This window comes from Vigna unguiculata, chromosome 3 (genome assembly GCF_037176805.1).
Source record: "Vigna unguiculata cultivar grain cowpea cultivar isolate G323 ecotype 2 chromosome 3, ASM3717680v1, whole genome shotgun sequence".
Classification (NCBI taxonomy): domain Eukaryota; kingdom Viridiplantae; phylum Streptophyta; class Magnoliopsida; order Fabales; family Fabaceae; genus Vigna; species Vigna unguiculata.
The window spans coordinates 61134033-61150823 of NC_140794.1; the positions used below are offsets into that span (position 1 = coordinate 61134033).

The 16791-nt window shown below is 28.7% G+C and overlaps 1 protein-coding gene across 2 annotated transcripts; it reads right to left on the reverse strand.

Annotated features, from left to right (window-relative positions):
- Positions 1 to 12729: 12729 nt before the first annotated feature.
- On the reverse strand, positions 12730 to 16254 carry YAB5 (plant-specific transcription factor YABBY family protein). Of its 2 annotated transcripts, XM_085670644.1 has the most exons (8): positions 16028 to 16254; positions 15567 to 15674; positions 14947 to 15066; positions 13859 to 13979; positions 13649 to 13697; positions 13484 to 13559; positions 13332 to 13400; positions 12765 to 13006 (listed from the first exon to the last, which is right to left on the reverse strand). In XM_085670644.1, exons 1-8 carry the CDS (start codon positions 16103 to 16105, stop codon positions 12959 to 12961), a joined length of 669 nt encoding a protein of 222 aa, XP_085526770.1. In that variant the 5' UTR covers positions 16106 to 16254; the 3' UTR covers positions 12765 to 12958. The 2 variants fall into 2 exon arrangements, with proteins under 2 accessions (XP_027918499.1, XP_085526770.1); XM_028062698.2 differs by lacking the exon at positions 15567 to 15674 and having other exon boundaries at positions 12730 to 13006.
- Positions 16255 to 16791: the final 537 nt, after the last annotated feature.

Here is a 16791-nt window from a genome sequence, read left to right on the forward strand (position 1 = left end):
TAATATTTATATAATTAAATATAGTTTTAATATTTATTTATATCACACATTTGAAAAAAAATATGGGTTGAGCTGAATAAGATGCATGGACCATAAATATCTCATTATCCTTTTTATTTTAGTATTTACATAAGCCAACTTGTTAAAATTTCAAAATAACTCAAATGAGAGGTATTTGTAGGAAAGTCCTCTAGAATTCTCTAGTACACAGAACAATTAATAACATGTCTATGTTTTTTTTAATAATGAGTTTCTTATCTTGAAAAAATAATTCTATCATTAAAAGAGCTCCCATTTAACACATCCAGTTTTTTTCAAATTAAGAAAAAATCATATAAAAATAATTCCTTAAAAGTAGAACACAAATTTCCAGCTGGACAAATTAAACAAAATCTAAAAAAAAAATTATTTGAAATATAACTTAGTAAAAAAAAGTAACAGTTGAAAATTTTAAGCATGACATAAAGATTGAGAGTGAATTTATCAACAATGACATAACATTGGAGACGAGAAAAAGTTGTGCAGGGATGACAGATAAATGGTTTACGAGCCTCTTGCAAGAAACTCCCGTTAGAAAACTGTTATTTGGAGTCACATGATTGATTGTCATTGTCAGAATCAGTGATTACACAAAGTTATGTCCAACAATAATTATATACATATAAAAATGTAATACATGGAAGTATTATATAAAGAATTAAAATGTGTTAGATGTATAGAAAGCAATTAGAAGTGTAATAATAGTATGAGAAAGAATGAAATGTGGAGGAGGCAGATTCCGGTTGAGAAGCATCTGAGTGGTCCTGACAGACAGCATCCACGCGTTGGTGTGATTATCACAAAATGGAGAATTTGGATTAAAGGTAGGAAGCAATCCTGCGATAGGAACGGGATGCCATACCCCAAAGCTAAGGAATCACGTGCCACTGCCACACTCCTCTTCATTTTCCATTGCTTCCTTTCCTTCTTCTTCCTCCTATACTCCATCTCGCTATTTAGCTCTCTCCAAATTTCCCAATTACCAACTACAACCTTTCTACATAATTACCCCATTTCTTTCTAAAAAGATAAATAGTAGATAGGAGTGACATCATAAATTCAACAATAGTGACAACACCAAACCTGATTGAATAGAACTAATAGTTGTTCAAATTAAAATTAAATTCTAATGGGACTCTTGCAAAACATAAATCTAGGTCTGTCTCTCCTGGTTTTTCTCAACAATTTGGAATTGATTTGCAAGAAACCTTTTAACCTGTTGCCAAGATTACTACCTTTAAGCTTCTTCTATTGCCATCTTTGAAAATTGAAATCTTACTCAACTTGAAATCAACAAAGCTTTTTTAATATGGTAATCTTAGTGAAGAAATCTTTATGCATATTCCTCAAGGTTATCATCATAATTGTTATTTTCCCACTAATTAACCTTTTGTCTATAGATTGAATAAGTCTATATTTAAACAAGCCTGTAGAAGCTGGTTTAACAAATTTTGTTCTACTCTCACCTCTCAAGGTTTCACTCAATCCAGGTATGATTATTTTCTGTTTACTAAAGGGACTGATTGCAATTTTATAGCTGTTATGGTTTATGTTGATGACATTGTGCTTGTGAGTCCCAATATCTTCTTACTCATTTTATTACTAATACGCTTCACATTCATTTTAAATTAAAAGATCTTGGAAATCTAAAGTTTTTTATTGGATTAGAGCTTTCTAGATCAAAGCATGGCATTTTTATGTGCCAAAACCATTATGTTTTATCTATTCTTGCTGATTGTGGTATGGTGGGTTGCAAACCCTATTCTATTTCTATGATGCCAAATGCTAAACTTCATTCAAATCCAGGAGATCCTTCACCTGAACCAAATATTTATAAAGGCCTTATAGGTTAAGTGTTAGTTGTTTTGTTAAATAGTAGTTTTTTTACCCTTGTTCTGTTTTTATCTTTCTAGTTCCCTTTAATATACATTGGTTTTTTTATCTTTGATATATGTAAGACAATTAGATTATAATTCCTTTTACTTTGTAAACTGGATAATGAAATTGGTCCATTTCTAAATAAAGTTTCCCTTTCTTGTTTCGTGTACATTATAATACACATTAGATAAAAAGGTCAAGGCTAATATTACTGAATTATATTTTTTACATCATGTAGTACTAAATATTTTGTAGTTAGAAGATTGATGTAGTATTTTAAATGGTATGTTCTAAAAATTTTTTATTACAACTAAATTGTTTCAATTATCCCAATATTTTATTTCGGCTAACATTTATTCATTTAAGGATAGTTTGACACTTGAAAATTAAAAATTGTTTGTGATTAGTGATAAAATAAAATAAATTTTATCACAATTAGGAAATTAACATCTTTGATTAGTTTTAATTTGAAATTTTGTTGATTTTAATAATTTTATCAAATTTAGCAAATTACCTTAGAGAGATTTAGAGTTCACTATATAGAACTATACTTGTTAAGGACTTCAGACTTAGCAACTATTAACTACTTGAAATACTTATATCATCTAAAAACCATAGAAACATGTGAAAAAGAATACCAAGTCAATTATGTAATAATTTTATGGTAATTAAATTTATTCTTCAAAATTGTAGTTTTTATTTTAGTTATTTTTTAATTTTATTAGTTTCATAATTATTGTTATCCTAAATTTTATTAGGCATCACAAACCTGTTTGGTATTTTAATGGGTTTTTATCAAAGTCTCACATTGACAATGGAGGAGGATAATGGTGACAGGGGACATGGTCCCCAAAAATTTTGAATTTTTTTATAATAGGTATTTTAATTTTTTTTCAAATATTAGGTATTTTGATTTTTTTATTATAGATATTAAATCAAATATTTTATTTTATTTCAAAAAAATCGTTAAGAAAGAATTGTAGTTTTGTCCATAATAGATTGTAAAAAAGGGTTTGCAATTTTGTCTACAAAAAATTGTATGAGAAGGGTTTGTAGTTTTGTCCAACATAGGATAAGAGTTTCAATTTTGTTTTGCAAAAAAATTGTATGAAGGTTTGCGATGATTGCCAAAAAAAATTGTATGTTGAGTAATAATATTTTTGTTGAGTATTCGTGAATGTAAGTCTTAAGGTGTTAAACCACATTAAATTTTTTGTGCAATTTTATTTAAATTTATGCTCTTATTTGTCCGCTTGAAGAGATTATTTTATTATTACGTGATTTCCTTTCTTATTGAACCTTTGGAGAGACAATAATTTTAATCATTTTTTTGTGCAATGACTTTTCACTACTAGAAAACTCTTACATAATGACGAATTTTAGTGAAAAAAAATGTTTAGAGACCAATTTCCTAATTAGAGATTAATTTAGAGACCAATTTCTTTGGTAGCCAAAACCTCGGTAACTAATGTTAGTGACCAATGTATAGACCAATTCATAATATAAATTATTTCAGTTACCAATTTAGGGACAAATTATAATTTTTTAGAACTATTTTAGTTGCCAATGATTTTTAGTTTATAAATTAGTATCTAAATTGGTCACTATAATAACTAATTACTAATTATTTTTGGGTTAAATATGTTTTTCGTCCTTCAATTTTTAGTAAAAATTGGAACTAGTCACTCTTGGAAGCCTTGAACCAATTTAGTCCCTCGACTCAGCAAATGCGTGGATTTAGTCATTTTAACCAAATTTTATTAAGTTTATTTGATGTTTCAAACACATATTATTATAGTATTTTAGTTTGTTTACACCGTTTAACACATGTTTGCTTCAATGTTAGCTGAGAAACGTGCTTGAAATATCAAATAAACTTAAACAAAATTTGGTTTAAAGGATTAAATCCACACATTTCTAAAAATAAGGGACTAAATTGGTTCAAGGTTTTCAAAAGGGACTAATTTCAATTTTCACTAAAAGTTGAATGACCAAAAACATATGTAACCCATTATTTTTTGACACTAAAATTGGTCATTATCCAATTTTTTGTGTTGAGTTTCACCTTGAGTATTAGTGAGTTGTTAGTGACAATTTTGTAGGAGTAGCCGACAATAAATTTGATGTGCAAGGCAGTGAGGGTTGATCATGGAGAAAGATTGTCATCATCAATGAGTCTATGTAGATTACCAATGGTAAGAGTGATTCAAGAAAATCTATTGTTAGCATGCCAAATATTTGTTTTAGAGCATCGAGACTTTTGGTAAAAGGAGATACACTGATTCTTTTAGTGGATGTTCACCAAAGTCTCACATCAAATAATATGTAAAAGAGAACAACAAAGAAGTACTATACAAATAAAGAATTTATTTTTTGAAGTTTCACCACGACTCAACATATCTCTTTTAAGTATATGGAGGACTTGGTAGTAATTGTCTGTCATCAAAAGGTTTACATCTTTTTTCCAGAGAAATTGTCTCAGGAGAGTTTGTAATTTTATCTAAAAAAATCACATGAGAATAATTTACCGGTTTCTCAAAAAAAAAAGTTGCAAATTTGTCTAAAAAAAATTGTACGAAGATTTGCGACTTTTAAAAAAAAAATTGAATAATAACATTTTTGTGTTGAGCAACAAACCACATTAAATTTATTTTGCGATGTTATTTAAATACATTAAATTTATTGTGTGATGCTATTGATTTTTTCCTAAACATAAATATGTTTGACTTGCTAGGTCAAAAGTTCATAGGTGAAGTTAGATGGACTTATATGCTTTTTCTGTTTATTACAAAAACAATTATTTAAATTGTTATATTTTTTATGTGTTATTTAAAAATATACATGTACAATAATATTTAAGATAATAAATAACTATAAATTGAAAACTTAAAAAATTTATAAAGTTAAGTACATTTTGAAAATATATATTAAAAAGTATTTAAAAAAAATAAGGGATGGAAATGTTTTTTTTACAACAACTCAGGAACTCATCTAATAAATAAATCATACGGAGTAGCCCATCTTATCATTCTAAATTTTGCATATAACTTAAAATATATTAAGCACATGCTTAAAATATATATAACGACTACCTAATTTTTGCATATAACTTAATTCAAAACTAAAACAATGCTCCACTGTATCCGGTTATAAAGACTTTTTAATTAGTTAAATTAAAATCTTCTGTTTATCCCTTTTCTCTTTCTCATTTTTTTTTTTTAAATAGTTGTACAATGATGATTGGTGGCAATGTTATAGTATCGATTGATCTGTCGTAATGATTTTCCCTACCCTTTTTGATTTATTTTTCTCGTTTTTGTATGGTTACTTTATATGCAATGATGAGATTGCGTATAAGTGACAATGATTTAGGAAAAAGAAAAAATTGAACTGTCAATAATGATAGTCACTTTATTTTTTCATATTTTTACCATCCTGTGACAGTTCAAATCATTCAAAAACTTCATAAATTTTGAGTAACACAAACAAGTTTATTAGTCATTGTCACTTAGTCAAACTTAAAACTAATGCTATTTTTGGTCTATTTTTGGCAATTGAGTAACTTGTAATCAATGATTATGTTGTGGTAATATTTGGAAAATCTCAACACAAGTCTATTATGTTTTCTTAACTAACAAATCCTTCTAGAATTTTTAAGTCCTTGCTTCTAAATACTTCCTCCAATCTTTCAAGTAGATTTACTTTGACTTAACCTAAATTGTAAGAACACACATCGCCTGGTACACACTCTACATTGCCATAACTTTGAAATATATTTGACATGAAAAATACAAGATAAATAACCTACAAGTTAACAAATATGAGATTTTATAAATTAACTAATTAACACCAAGCGGAAGACTTTATGATCATTATTGCAATAGGCTAGTCACCTTTTAAGTCCTCAACTTCTTTAATATTTTTGAAGGAGATAGTCTAATTATCAGTTCAAAATGAATTTATCTAACGAGCCAATCTCTAACGATAACTAAAAAAATACATTGTAAACACTTTCCTTTTTTTATTTTTTTTATTTTTATGCACTATCAAGATAAAAAAAAAAAACTATAAAGAACAAAAACTTACCGATAAATATTTCAGGTAATAGCTTGAAGGGAAATTTGATACTCCTTGAACATTTGGAGTAATGTTTTAGGTAAGGGAAACTAATGATTTTCTAGAATGAATAAGTTTGACGTTACATGTTTGTGGTTATCTTAATTTGATGGTTTAAATTATTTGTGTGGTAAATTATTGATGTGTATAATTCTAGTACGTTAAATCTGTGTTTAATCATTTGAAATCAATTAGTATTGATGATGATATTTAAATTTAGTTTAGTATGTTTCTAACATCTATAATACTATTGGAATGCATAAACTAGACTTTCTATAGAATTATGCATATTCATTGATCGAGTATGAACTTACTAATTAAATCCTATGTCAGGGAGTTTCTAAATTAATTAAATAAAATATTTTTAATTGATTATCAGTTTCTAAATCAATTTTCAATTAAATCTGATTATTTTAAATATTTAATAGTTTTGTCATGCCCTCGATAATCACTACGTAATATAAAAATCAATTGCACCAATTTATAATTGCTTTACAATGTACTTCTCTTATAGTACACAGCGATATGCATTATTTTCTAATGTTAGATCGGATAAAGTGAAGGAAACAAAAATGTAGGGCAGAAGTTTCTTTTTCTTGATAAAAAACAGACTGAATGGCATGTTCCCATGCCCGGAACTGCCCGAGATAAGGGATGCCCCATTCATAAGGGACCTATATTTGTTCATGATGAGACTAATTCAAATTTTGCTCTCAAAAATTCGAAAATATAAAATATTATCATGGCTTCTAGTAGATACCTTATTTTGCATGTCTTATCTTCTAGAAGATGCACTTTTTTATATGCATTATTCCTTTTTAAATATTATTAAAATCATGTTATACAAATCTAGTTATCCATACCTATCTATAGCGGGAAAAAAGAATTGGACAATAATTTTGGAAGTAATAATTCTCATGTTCCCACATGATGCAAATGTATTTTAAAAATTTATACAGGAAAGAAATGGGGGAGAAGGGTTAATTTTCTTAACGACAAAAGTAAATATTTTCTCTATTCGTTGATTATAAAGATGTAATTCTTACACTCTTCCAGTAATTAGTCACAAAGTAATTAATCCCAAAAAATTTCACAATTAAACATCCTTCAACTATTATTCTTTTGAATGCATATCTTTGATATTCTTCGTTACTTGTCTCTTTAATAATGTGTTGTTTTGGATGGATGTACTTTTCACAAAAAATATGAAGCGATGATTAGAAGATAAGTAACATGTTCTTTTGAAAGTGATACAAAATGATGAAAAGAGATGATTAGAGGGATTCACTGAAAATCCAATTCCATTATCCATAATGAGATTAGAGGACGATATTATCGGATTTACCAAAATTATCCCTTTGCTTATATTCATTCTTCTTATTATGAAAAAATAACATAGTAAAAATTAGTAATGCAAATAATAATTTATTATGGTTATAATAAAAATTTATTACTTCTAAAATTATTATTAAAAAGAAAAAAAAATCTCCATGTAAATAAATTATTTTTCACCTTATATATTAAATTTATTTTCATTCAAAATATATTGTATCATTCATTTTTTTATAAATAATTCTTTTATATCTTCAATCATTCAATAAAATTTATAAAAATAATTATAAATCATTTATATATAATTTTATAGTACTTGTAATACTAGGAACATTTTGATAATTTAATTTTTTTATCTATTAAATTTTTTTTTAATATGTCACATCAGTCAAGTCAGTTACAAATTTTTACAAATTTTACTCTCTAATCTACTCTAAAATCATCTTCAATTTTCTTAAAGGAAACAATACTAACTTCACCTTCTAATCCTTCCTCTCAATCCTTTTAATCCTCCCTTCCGAAAGAACACAACCTAAATTTGTAATTGTTTAAACTCAATCTCAATATTTAAAAAATATCAATAGTTAAAAATAATAACATTAAATCATTGTTTAAAAAGCTTTTATAAATATCTAAAAAAATAGTCTATAGATTCTAAATATATATTATTTTACTAGAAAATTTAATTGTCATATAATTGTATATTAAAATTTGTTTAGTTTCGAAAAATGAAAATAAATATTTTTACTATAAATTCACTAAAACAATGCATACACAATTGTATTAATAAAATATGCTATAAGCTAATAATATTTTCTTTCGTTATCAATGGTATCATTTCACCGAGTTAAAAATTAATTTTACTGTACAGATAAGATTTATCCGAAAAGTTAATCTCCTCACAAAGATTCTTTACATAAATAAGAACTTAAATAACTTAATAATAATTTTAGACTTAATTAAGTTTCAAGTATGTGATAATTTTGAAATCTTTCATTTTTTTTTATATTTTTATGATATATTGAATACTTAACAAATTAGAATTTTATTAAACTATCTAAGCACTTCATTCTTAGGTTAGTAGTCTGTCTTACTTGCAAGCATTTTTAAAAAAAATGTGTTAAAAAAAGAAAAAGAAAATGATGAATGATTGTTCGTATAACTTTTTTACTCACATAAATAATTTTAGTTACATTAATTTGATCATTAAAACTTATTTTAAATTTAAGAAAACTTTTGAAGTTATATACATAATATTTTAAGAGATAGTGATTTTTAACATATCTATAAAAAAAGAACACAATTTCTTTTACCACAACCATGTTTATTAAATAGATCATTCTAACCATGGATTGTAGGTTGTTGCCCCTATGGGCTAGGCTTTGGGTCCATGTAGTCTTTCTCTGCCTGATCTCTCGTCTCAAGAACGACAAATTGAAATACGAGACAAAAAAATTGTAATGGGTATTTTTTTAATTTAAGTAAACATTTAATAAAATGGTCACATGCCTAATAATGACTTAAACTTTGGAAGATAAAATAAAATTATTTTACATTTATATATATTAAACTAAATTGATAATGCATAACATATTGAAAAATAAAATTTTTGCCATTCAAAAAATTTCAATCAATCCTTTTCATTCTATCTCATAATATAGCACACACAGTATATTTTCATTATTTCTGGTGCTACTAAAAATCTTTGATTCCAAAATATTTTTGCAATATGTTGAATATCAAATCTTTCCATCGTTAGAATGATTAATTTAAACTTATATGTAATATATTTTTAATTTTTTCTATTTAAAATGATTAGTTTAAATTTATACATCTTTATGAAATAAATAGAAAAGTAACTTTAAACACTAGTCATTTTAGTCTTTTAGAAAATTTCAAATCGATTGACTTGTTCATCTTTCGCAAATTCCTTTTTTAATTCTAATTTATTTTCAAATAAATTACTTCCTCTGTCTTAATTAAAGTAATACACTTTTTTTTTGAAAGAGAGAATAGTTTAGTAAACGTTAAAACTTGTTTCTTAATATATGTAAAAAACAAAACTTACGTTGTCGTAAAAGTGAGTGGAATGTAGTTTAAGGTTTTTCTTACATATTTCAAACAGCAACAAAAGTATATCATTTATTTAAATAATTACTCCAAACAACTTTGTTCTCCAAATCAGTTTATTACTTTTATTTGTTGTAAACATAAACAATGATGTAATTTATGTTAAAAATAAAAATAGTAAGTTGCTGTTTCATTAAAAAAATTATGAACTGGTTTAACTTTTATAAAAGTAAAACTATGTAGATTTGGAACGGAAGACAGTAACATTTGTTTTATTATATTCCTTACCATGTCTCACAGTAAATACATAGATTTAGAATTGATGATTAAATACGATAATAAATAGGCATGAAGCATTAAATGGTATGAATTAAGATGGGTTTGAAGTTGATGCGAAGCAAATAGTGAAAGACAAAAATGGCATTAACTTCAAGGCAAGGGCGAGTGCGAAAAGGAAGGGTTCTGCTTCTGCTGTGGCTCTCTATGGCAGTAAGTGGTGGGCTGAGAAAGTCAGACATGAAATGACATTCAAAAGAAATCAATGCTTAACAGACATGACTTTGACGTTTCAGATTCTCATTGTCAGACATAACTTAATACTATAATACTATAATACTCCAACTCTCCAAATACTATAATCAAATTTAAAACTATATATATGTCTACCCTAATATTCTCATTTCTTACTCTAACAACATTATCTCACTTCACTCTCCCTCTCCCTCTCCCTCTCAACTCCTATACCTAACCTACCTTACTTTTTCAAATAAACATCTAATTTTGTATTTTTCTCATATCGACCACCATAGACTCTACAACAAACAACTCTTGTAAAAGAAACTCTATAGTTGTCAAACTTTTTCCTAGTATACCATAGAATCTATATACATAAGATGCTTGTAGAACTTATCCTAGTGTGAAGCATGTTTCTTCTATTCCGCCAATGGGGTTAATTTTAACTTTTTCACAGCTTTTCTTGCACTAGTTTTAAGTGATTTTTGGGACCGTGAATGGCGATCTTATTTTGTGTTATCTGTTTTTTCCTTTGTCCGTGAGTAGTTTCTAAGTGGGACAACACACGAGCTGGTCAATACTCAATAGTGATAAAAATTGTAGCCAAATTTTTGAAGCAGCCTGCAAAAGTAGCTGCTTCATTTTTAGTGCTTTCATGGAGATTCCTGTGTGTTTTTGATGGGGATGCCATAATGCCAAAATGGTGGTCCAAAAATTCCTTTTCGAAAAGGCCTTTGTTAATTTATGAGTTGGATGTGCTTGGTACTGGACCAAATCTTGTCTTAGATATTTTACTTTCAAAAGTAAAAAGAAACATATATTTTGTAGTCTTACCCGTCCATTTCATAAAACATCTCACACTCACAGAATTACGTTATATATAACCTAAAGAGAAAAAAAAAAAAGACAGAAAAAAAGCTTTTTTTTTCCCTCAACTCTCTCGTTTGCTACTAAATGTTTGTTTCGATTTTAAAGACCGTGAACGTTAGAATTTTGTTGTCCCAAGATGGCAAGTTGGCTACTAAAAAAAGTGCATTCCACCTTTCTTTTAACATTATTTGACATTCAAATGAATCCAAAACAAACAGATGCTTTGATTTGTTAGGGTAGGTCAGTGTTATTAATTATCCAACAGTAATATTTATAAAGGAAAAATTAATTTCGAAAGGAACTGATTAATGCTCTTAAAGCACATATGATATGTTATAATTAATAAGCGAATCGGAAAAAAGTTAAAAATACTTTTTAGGTAATGATACTCAATTGTAATGAGAGAGTGACATACAAAAATTAGACAATTGGTGCTAAAACATAAAAATAGTTGCACAAAAAACCACCATTGACTGATGTTTAGTAATCCTTCCAGAGTTGAATCTCTATATAGAACTTAATTTTTCTCCTTCCTTAATTACTATATTGATACCTTAATTAACATTAGTAAACTCCGAAATTAAGAGAAATCAATAAGCAATATTTGCGGATTTCACAAACAAATGTCAAAACTTATACCTTTATGATTTTTCAATTTACCAAGCAAATCTTTAGTGGTTTTTTAGTTAGTTAATAGAGGACTTTAAAAAAGAGATACTACAAATTCTAGATAAATGAGACCGTGTTTTGAATATAAATTATTTAATGAGAAAGGTTATTAGTTCACTTTTAAACACATTCCTTTTTCTTGATTGTTAAGATTTAAAAGGAGAGAATGATATATATTATTAAGATATTAATTAAGTTTCCTTAATTTATAAATAGTGCATAGTTTTATGAGTTCTTAGTTTATCTACTCTCTATATCTAAAATAAGCTTCGCAAATAAATATAGTTAACTATATAATATTTGGGGTTTGACCAACAAGTCATTTAGTTAATTTTAAGGGTCATAGTCCCAAATGGTATGTGAAATTAATTGAACTAAATTATGTGGGAGATGTATTTAATACATGGGTATGTGTTCTTTGTGAAACTCTTGTTCCAACAGAACTCAACTTACTAGAGATAATTTCTTGATTTCATTTGACTAAAGAAGATTAAGACATATGCATTCTTAATTTGCTAATAAACAACCTTAGGTAATGATACTCTTTGTCTTTCTATTGTGACAAAGAAACAATTAATTCATTATAGTAATACAAAAACACATTTTATGTTATGAAGTCAAGAATATCCGATGAGGACCACAACAAAAATGTTATGAGTACTTACATGTTTTTAGTCTGATTTGTTTGAATTTGACAAGTTTATTTGAAGGGTATAGGGTAGAGATTTTTTGAATTGAATTGTGCGGGTACTATGACGTAATATGAGGGCCTAATGACATTTATGTATATTTTAGTTAGTGACACTAACTTCATCACTCTTAATTCTATTATTCAATTTTTTTAACAAATAAATTAAACAAATTTATGACTAACAATTGAATACATGTAATAGTTACAGCAATAATAATTTAACAATCCATAAAATATCATTTACTAATTAATTATATTAATATTTTAATCATACTTTTATTTTTTAAATTGAATAAATACATGCATATATATATATATATATATATATTATTCAAATAAAGTTAAGTGGTAAAGGTGTTAAAATATAATTGTTGAACGTAGATTTCGCAATAAAATAATGATGCAATAGACTAATACGTTTAAAAAATAATTTTATGTTTATATGAATAGTTACCCTATGATAATTTAAAGAAAATGTCAATATATTGTGCTCCAAATAAAGGATTATACATATAGATTATTAAGCTCAAGAAGACATTATATACTTGATCTTAAACAGGTAGAAAATAGAAGTTATTATAAAAGATGACAAGGGAAATTAACGTTCTTGCTTGAAATTAAAAGCATCCATTGAACAAGTAGTAATTAAGTAGTGACAAGTACATTAACAAAGAAAAGTGCAGATTGTCCTTAAAACTCATTATAGGTTGGACATTTTTTTCTTGACAGACTCAAACGAAACTCAGGTCCCATAGTATGATATGATGATGAAGATAGCTTTCATTTATTCATTAGCGCAGCCCTCGACATTAAATGCTTCTCAGAAACCTGAAATCAAATATCATCTCATCAAACAATGTTTTGTAGCAATGATCCTTAACAGTTTCTTTTTATTTATTTATTTATCTTCTTCAGATTCACTCCTTTTCTGTTCCTCCAGTTAAAAAATTGATGCTATATTAAAAACTAATATTAATTCTCTTGATATACTTTTTTGCTAAGTGTTATGTTCTTTAATAGAAAAATTGAAAAGGAACAAGGTTTTTTATTAATGTACACAGGATCAAATAAATGTTGCTATGGAGGATCACAATTATTATCTCTTGAAATAAGTCATGTAAAGAGAAATATCTGCCTCTATGTATGTACTTACATTTTCCATCTTAGCCTGGTTGTTGCTGTCCAGCATGAGCCCGAAGTGAATATGGGGAAAATGTGCCCACTAAAAAGAGAAAATTCACTAATTAAGAAGATATATACTAAAATAGGGTAAAATAATTCCAGCAAATTTTATCTGGTACTAACGTTTTTCGCAGCTGTACTGAAAGCTTCTCTGTGACTGATATCAGGATTATTGGCTTTGATCCTCTGAATCTCTTCCCTGCGTGACAACAAAGACGTTTCAAAGGGCTTTATGCAACCAATTACATCTTATATATACAGTGAAGTTATTCGTAAAGCTTTACTTACTTTATAAACTGATTATAAGCAGAAGGTACGCGCTGCCTCTTCTCGGGAGCTGGAAAAGAAAATAACAACACAGATGAGATCAATATCGTCAATAACAATGTGGATATTTTATTTTATTTTATTTAAGGAAACTAAGTAAATATGTGTGGCTATGATGAATTTGAAATTGAATATTAAGCTTGTTAAAGCCAGATATATATATATACTCACGCCTATTCACAACCCTTTCCTCAGTTACATTAGTGGTGGGTGGACGCATTGCAATCCTGTTGTTGCATTTGGAGGTGGAGCCAGTGTCGATCCTGTACTCTGGGTTGCAGTGCCCGGGTCCCTGCAAAATGAAAGTCTTAATAAGCTTGGAAGATAAACATGAAGAATTGTTTACTTTTTAATCATTAAAATGTTATTTAAAAAAATAAAAATAAATATAGATCGAAATATGTGAAAAGTAATTTTGGAGTGAAAAAACTGAGACGGGGACCAGTTAGTTTGCATGAAATAAAATGGGGTGAATAAATAAACTGACTAGGTATCTGGCAGCAGCAAATGTGGGTTTACTGTGATTCAGACGTGAAGAAATAATGATGGCCTCTCATAGAGAGAAACGAAAGTGCCTTTAATATCACTGAGCAATAAGACAGGAAATGCAACTAATCAGATGAATGAAAGTACTTACAGAAAACCCAGATGGACAGTTGTGGAAATGAAGGGCTTAGATTTTAGGGATTTACACCGAGCAAGATACCATTTTTAAAAAAAAAAATTGAGAATTGAGTCATCTGATCCACAGGAGTGTGGTTGCCATGGAGACGACAAGGATCTTGAAAAGAAATCATTAAACCTAGCTGAGGCTAACATAACATACTTCCCACATATACATACATAGATACATGTCAATCAAATCGATACCCAAAAGCCATGAAGAGAGAGAGATAAATAGATTTTTCAGTTGCCTTGATGGGTTAGGACAGAACCTGACGCCTCTACTAAAAGTGCAAAAAAGAAAACGAATAGGTTTTGCTTATGGCGGCTGCAGGTAGCTAGGGCTTTCAGTACTCTTTCTCAGGTAGAAATAACAGACATGCTTGCTTTGAAATACTCGATTTAGCACACAGAACCTACCAGAGGGGCTTCGATTTTGTCAAAAGGAATAACTCCCACAAACCCTACCCTAGGATCCAGAAATCAAAGACGCTATTTTTTTATTTGTGTTATGTTAGTACTTGTGAGTATTCATCATAATCAAGTACCAATTAGTTGGAAACGTGGCATTTATGTGTTATTATATTGCACCTTACCTGAACATCTTGCCATGACAGTGACTGAAACGCGGCGGCCATGTTCACGGACCATAGATTGGTGCAGTGCCCGCATCGAACGGTCACAATGTCAAACAGGCTGCTGCATGGAACACTCACCTGTGTCCATAACACAATAATATTCCATTATACAAGGAGGAAACTTGATTAAACACCCAGAGAATGAAAAACAAAATAAATTAAACTAGATCACGCAATTATTTCATATTTGGGATCATCTCGTCCCCTTAAAGATAAAAAAAAAAAAAAAAGTGGGGTTTGCAGAAAAGGGTGCAGCTTGGTTTTACTTGAAAAAGAAAGAAAAGTTGTCAACTTGAAAGATGCTGGGATCCATGTGTTAGAAGTGGTGAAGAGATTTACATTTTTGTTTTCCTATTTTACAAAGTTGAGAAAGCAGGTGGATGTGTAGTTCAGAAGAAGTTGATTTTAGCAGAAGGTAGAGAGGTGAATTAGGTTAGAGATAGGAAATCAAAGGGTGGAGAGGAGTTGTCCTATCAAGAGTTTTAACATATAGTGCCTATGTTGGCGTTTTCAAGAGGAAACTACAATATTTCTCAAAACAGCTAGCTAGCTAGCACAGTTGGCACAATTAGCCTCACCCGCACTTGCTCAGAACGAGAAAGGGAAAACGCCGTGGGTGTATGGTTTTGTTTTTGTGTGTATGTGTGAAACCTTCTTGAGGTCCTCCAGATATGACTTTTATTTGACTGTAAAAGAAGAAGAAAAAAAGGAGAAAAAGAAAAGTCCGGAGATGGAGACATGACTGTAACAACAACAACTAGGAACCCAGAAAGAAAGAGGGAATTAAAACAGCAGAGGCAGTGGTTCACAAAAGCGCAAACACAGAAAGAAAATAGCTTTCTTTTCAGGATCTGATTGAATTGTTTTGCCCTTGGAAGAGGCAAAAGAAAGCAACCAAGTATATGTGAGTGGTGTAAAATACAACAGTTTGGCATTTGAAAAAAACAAGAAGATATTATATGAATTAGGTAACATGCAAGAGGCGAAAAGCAGATCTCCGAGTAAAAATCATAAAAGCTAGCTTTGAAATGAAAGATACCGCAAGAACAATATTGCAAAAGTTGCAGGGGATGTAACAGAGCTGCTCAGGCGCAACATCGATGCCGCAGCTTGTCATGGCTGATCTCAAAAGATGGATGAAAAAGAAGAAGAAGAAGAAGAAGATGAAGATGGATGAAGGTAATTGAATAGCTGGTCCTTCTCTCTTGCAATAGCAAAGGTGAAGAAGGCAAAGGGGTTTTTAATTATTCTCTCTCCCTTGGATGGATAGTGAGCTGTGTATGGGGTGTGTATATATAAGTATATGAGGACAGTAAAAAGCGAAGGAAGAGATTGTATAAAATAGAGTAGAGAGAGAGGTAGAAGAAGGAAAGAGAAAGAAAGTGAAGAAGTTGAGAGTAAAAAAGTAGTTTTAGTAGTGCCCACGGCAGTCAGGGAATGCTGGGTCCGTCAAAGGAAAACAAACTGGTTTTTAGTTCATATTGGAAAACTTCCTCAACTGCCCAATAATCATTCTTGCAAAAACTCAATTTATTGCAACTCTCACATCGACAAAATATTAACTAATCTTTACTTATTATTATTTCTCAAAATCATCAAATTTTTATATCTTTGATTACAAACACAGAATGTCGATTCACCATAGTTTCTCATTTGATAAATATAAAAACAAGATGTAATATAATAATTTCATTATATACTTTTATCGGCAAAATATTACTTTCTTTTTCTTATAAAATTCAAATTAAAAGAAAAAAAAAGACGTTTCTGTTTGAATAAACCGAAATCAAAATATCGTGATTT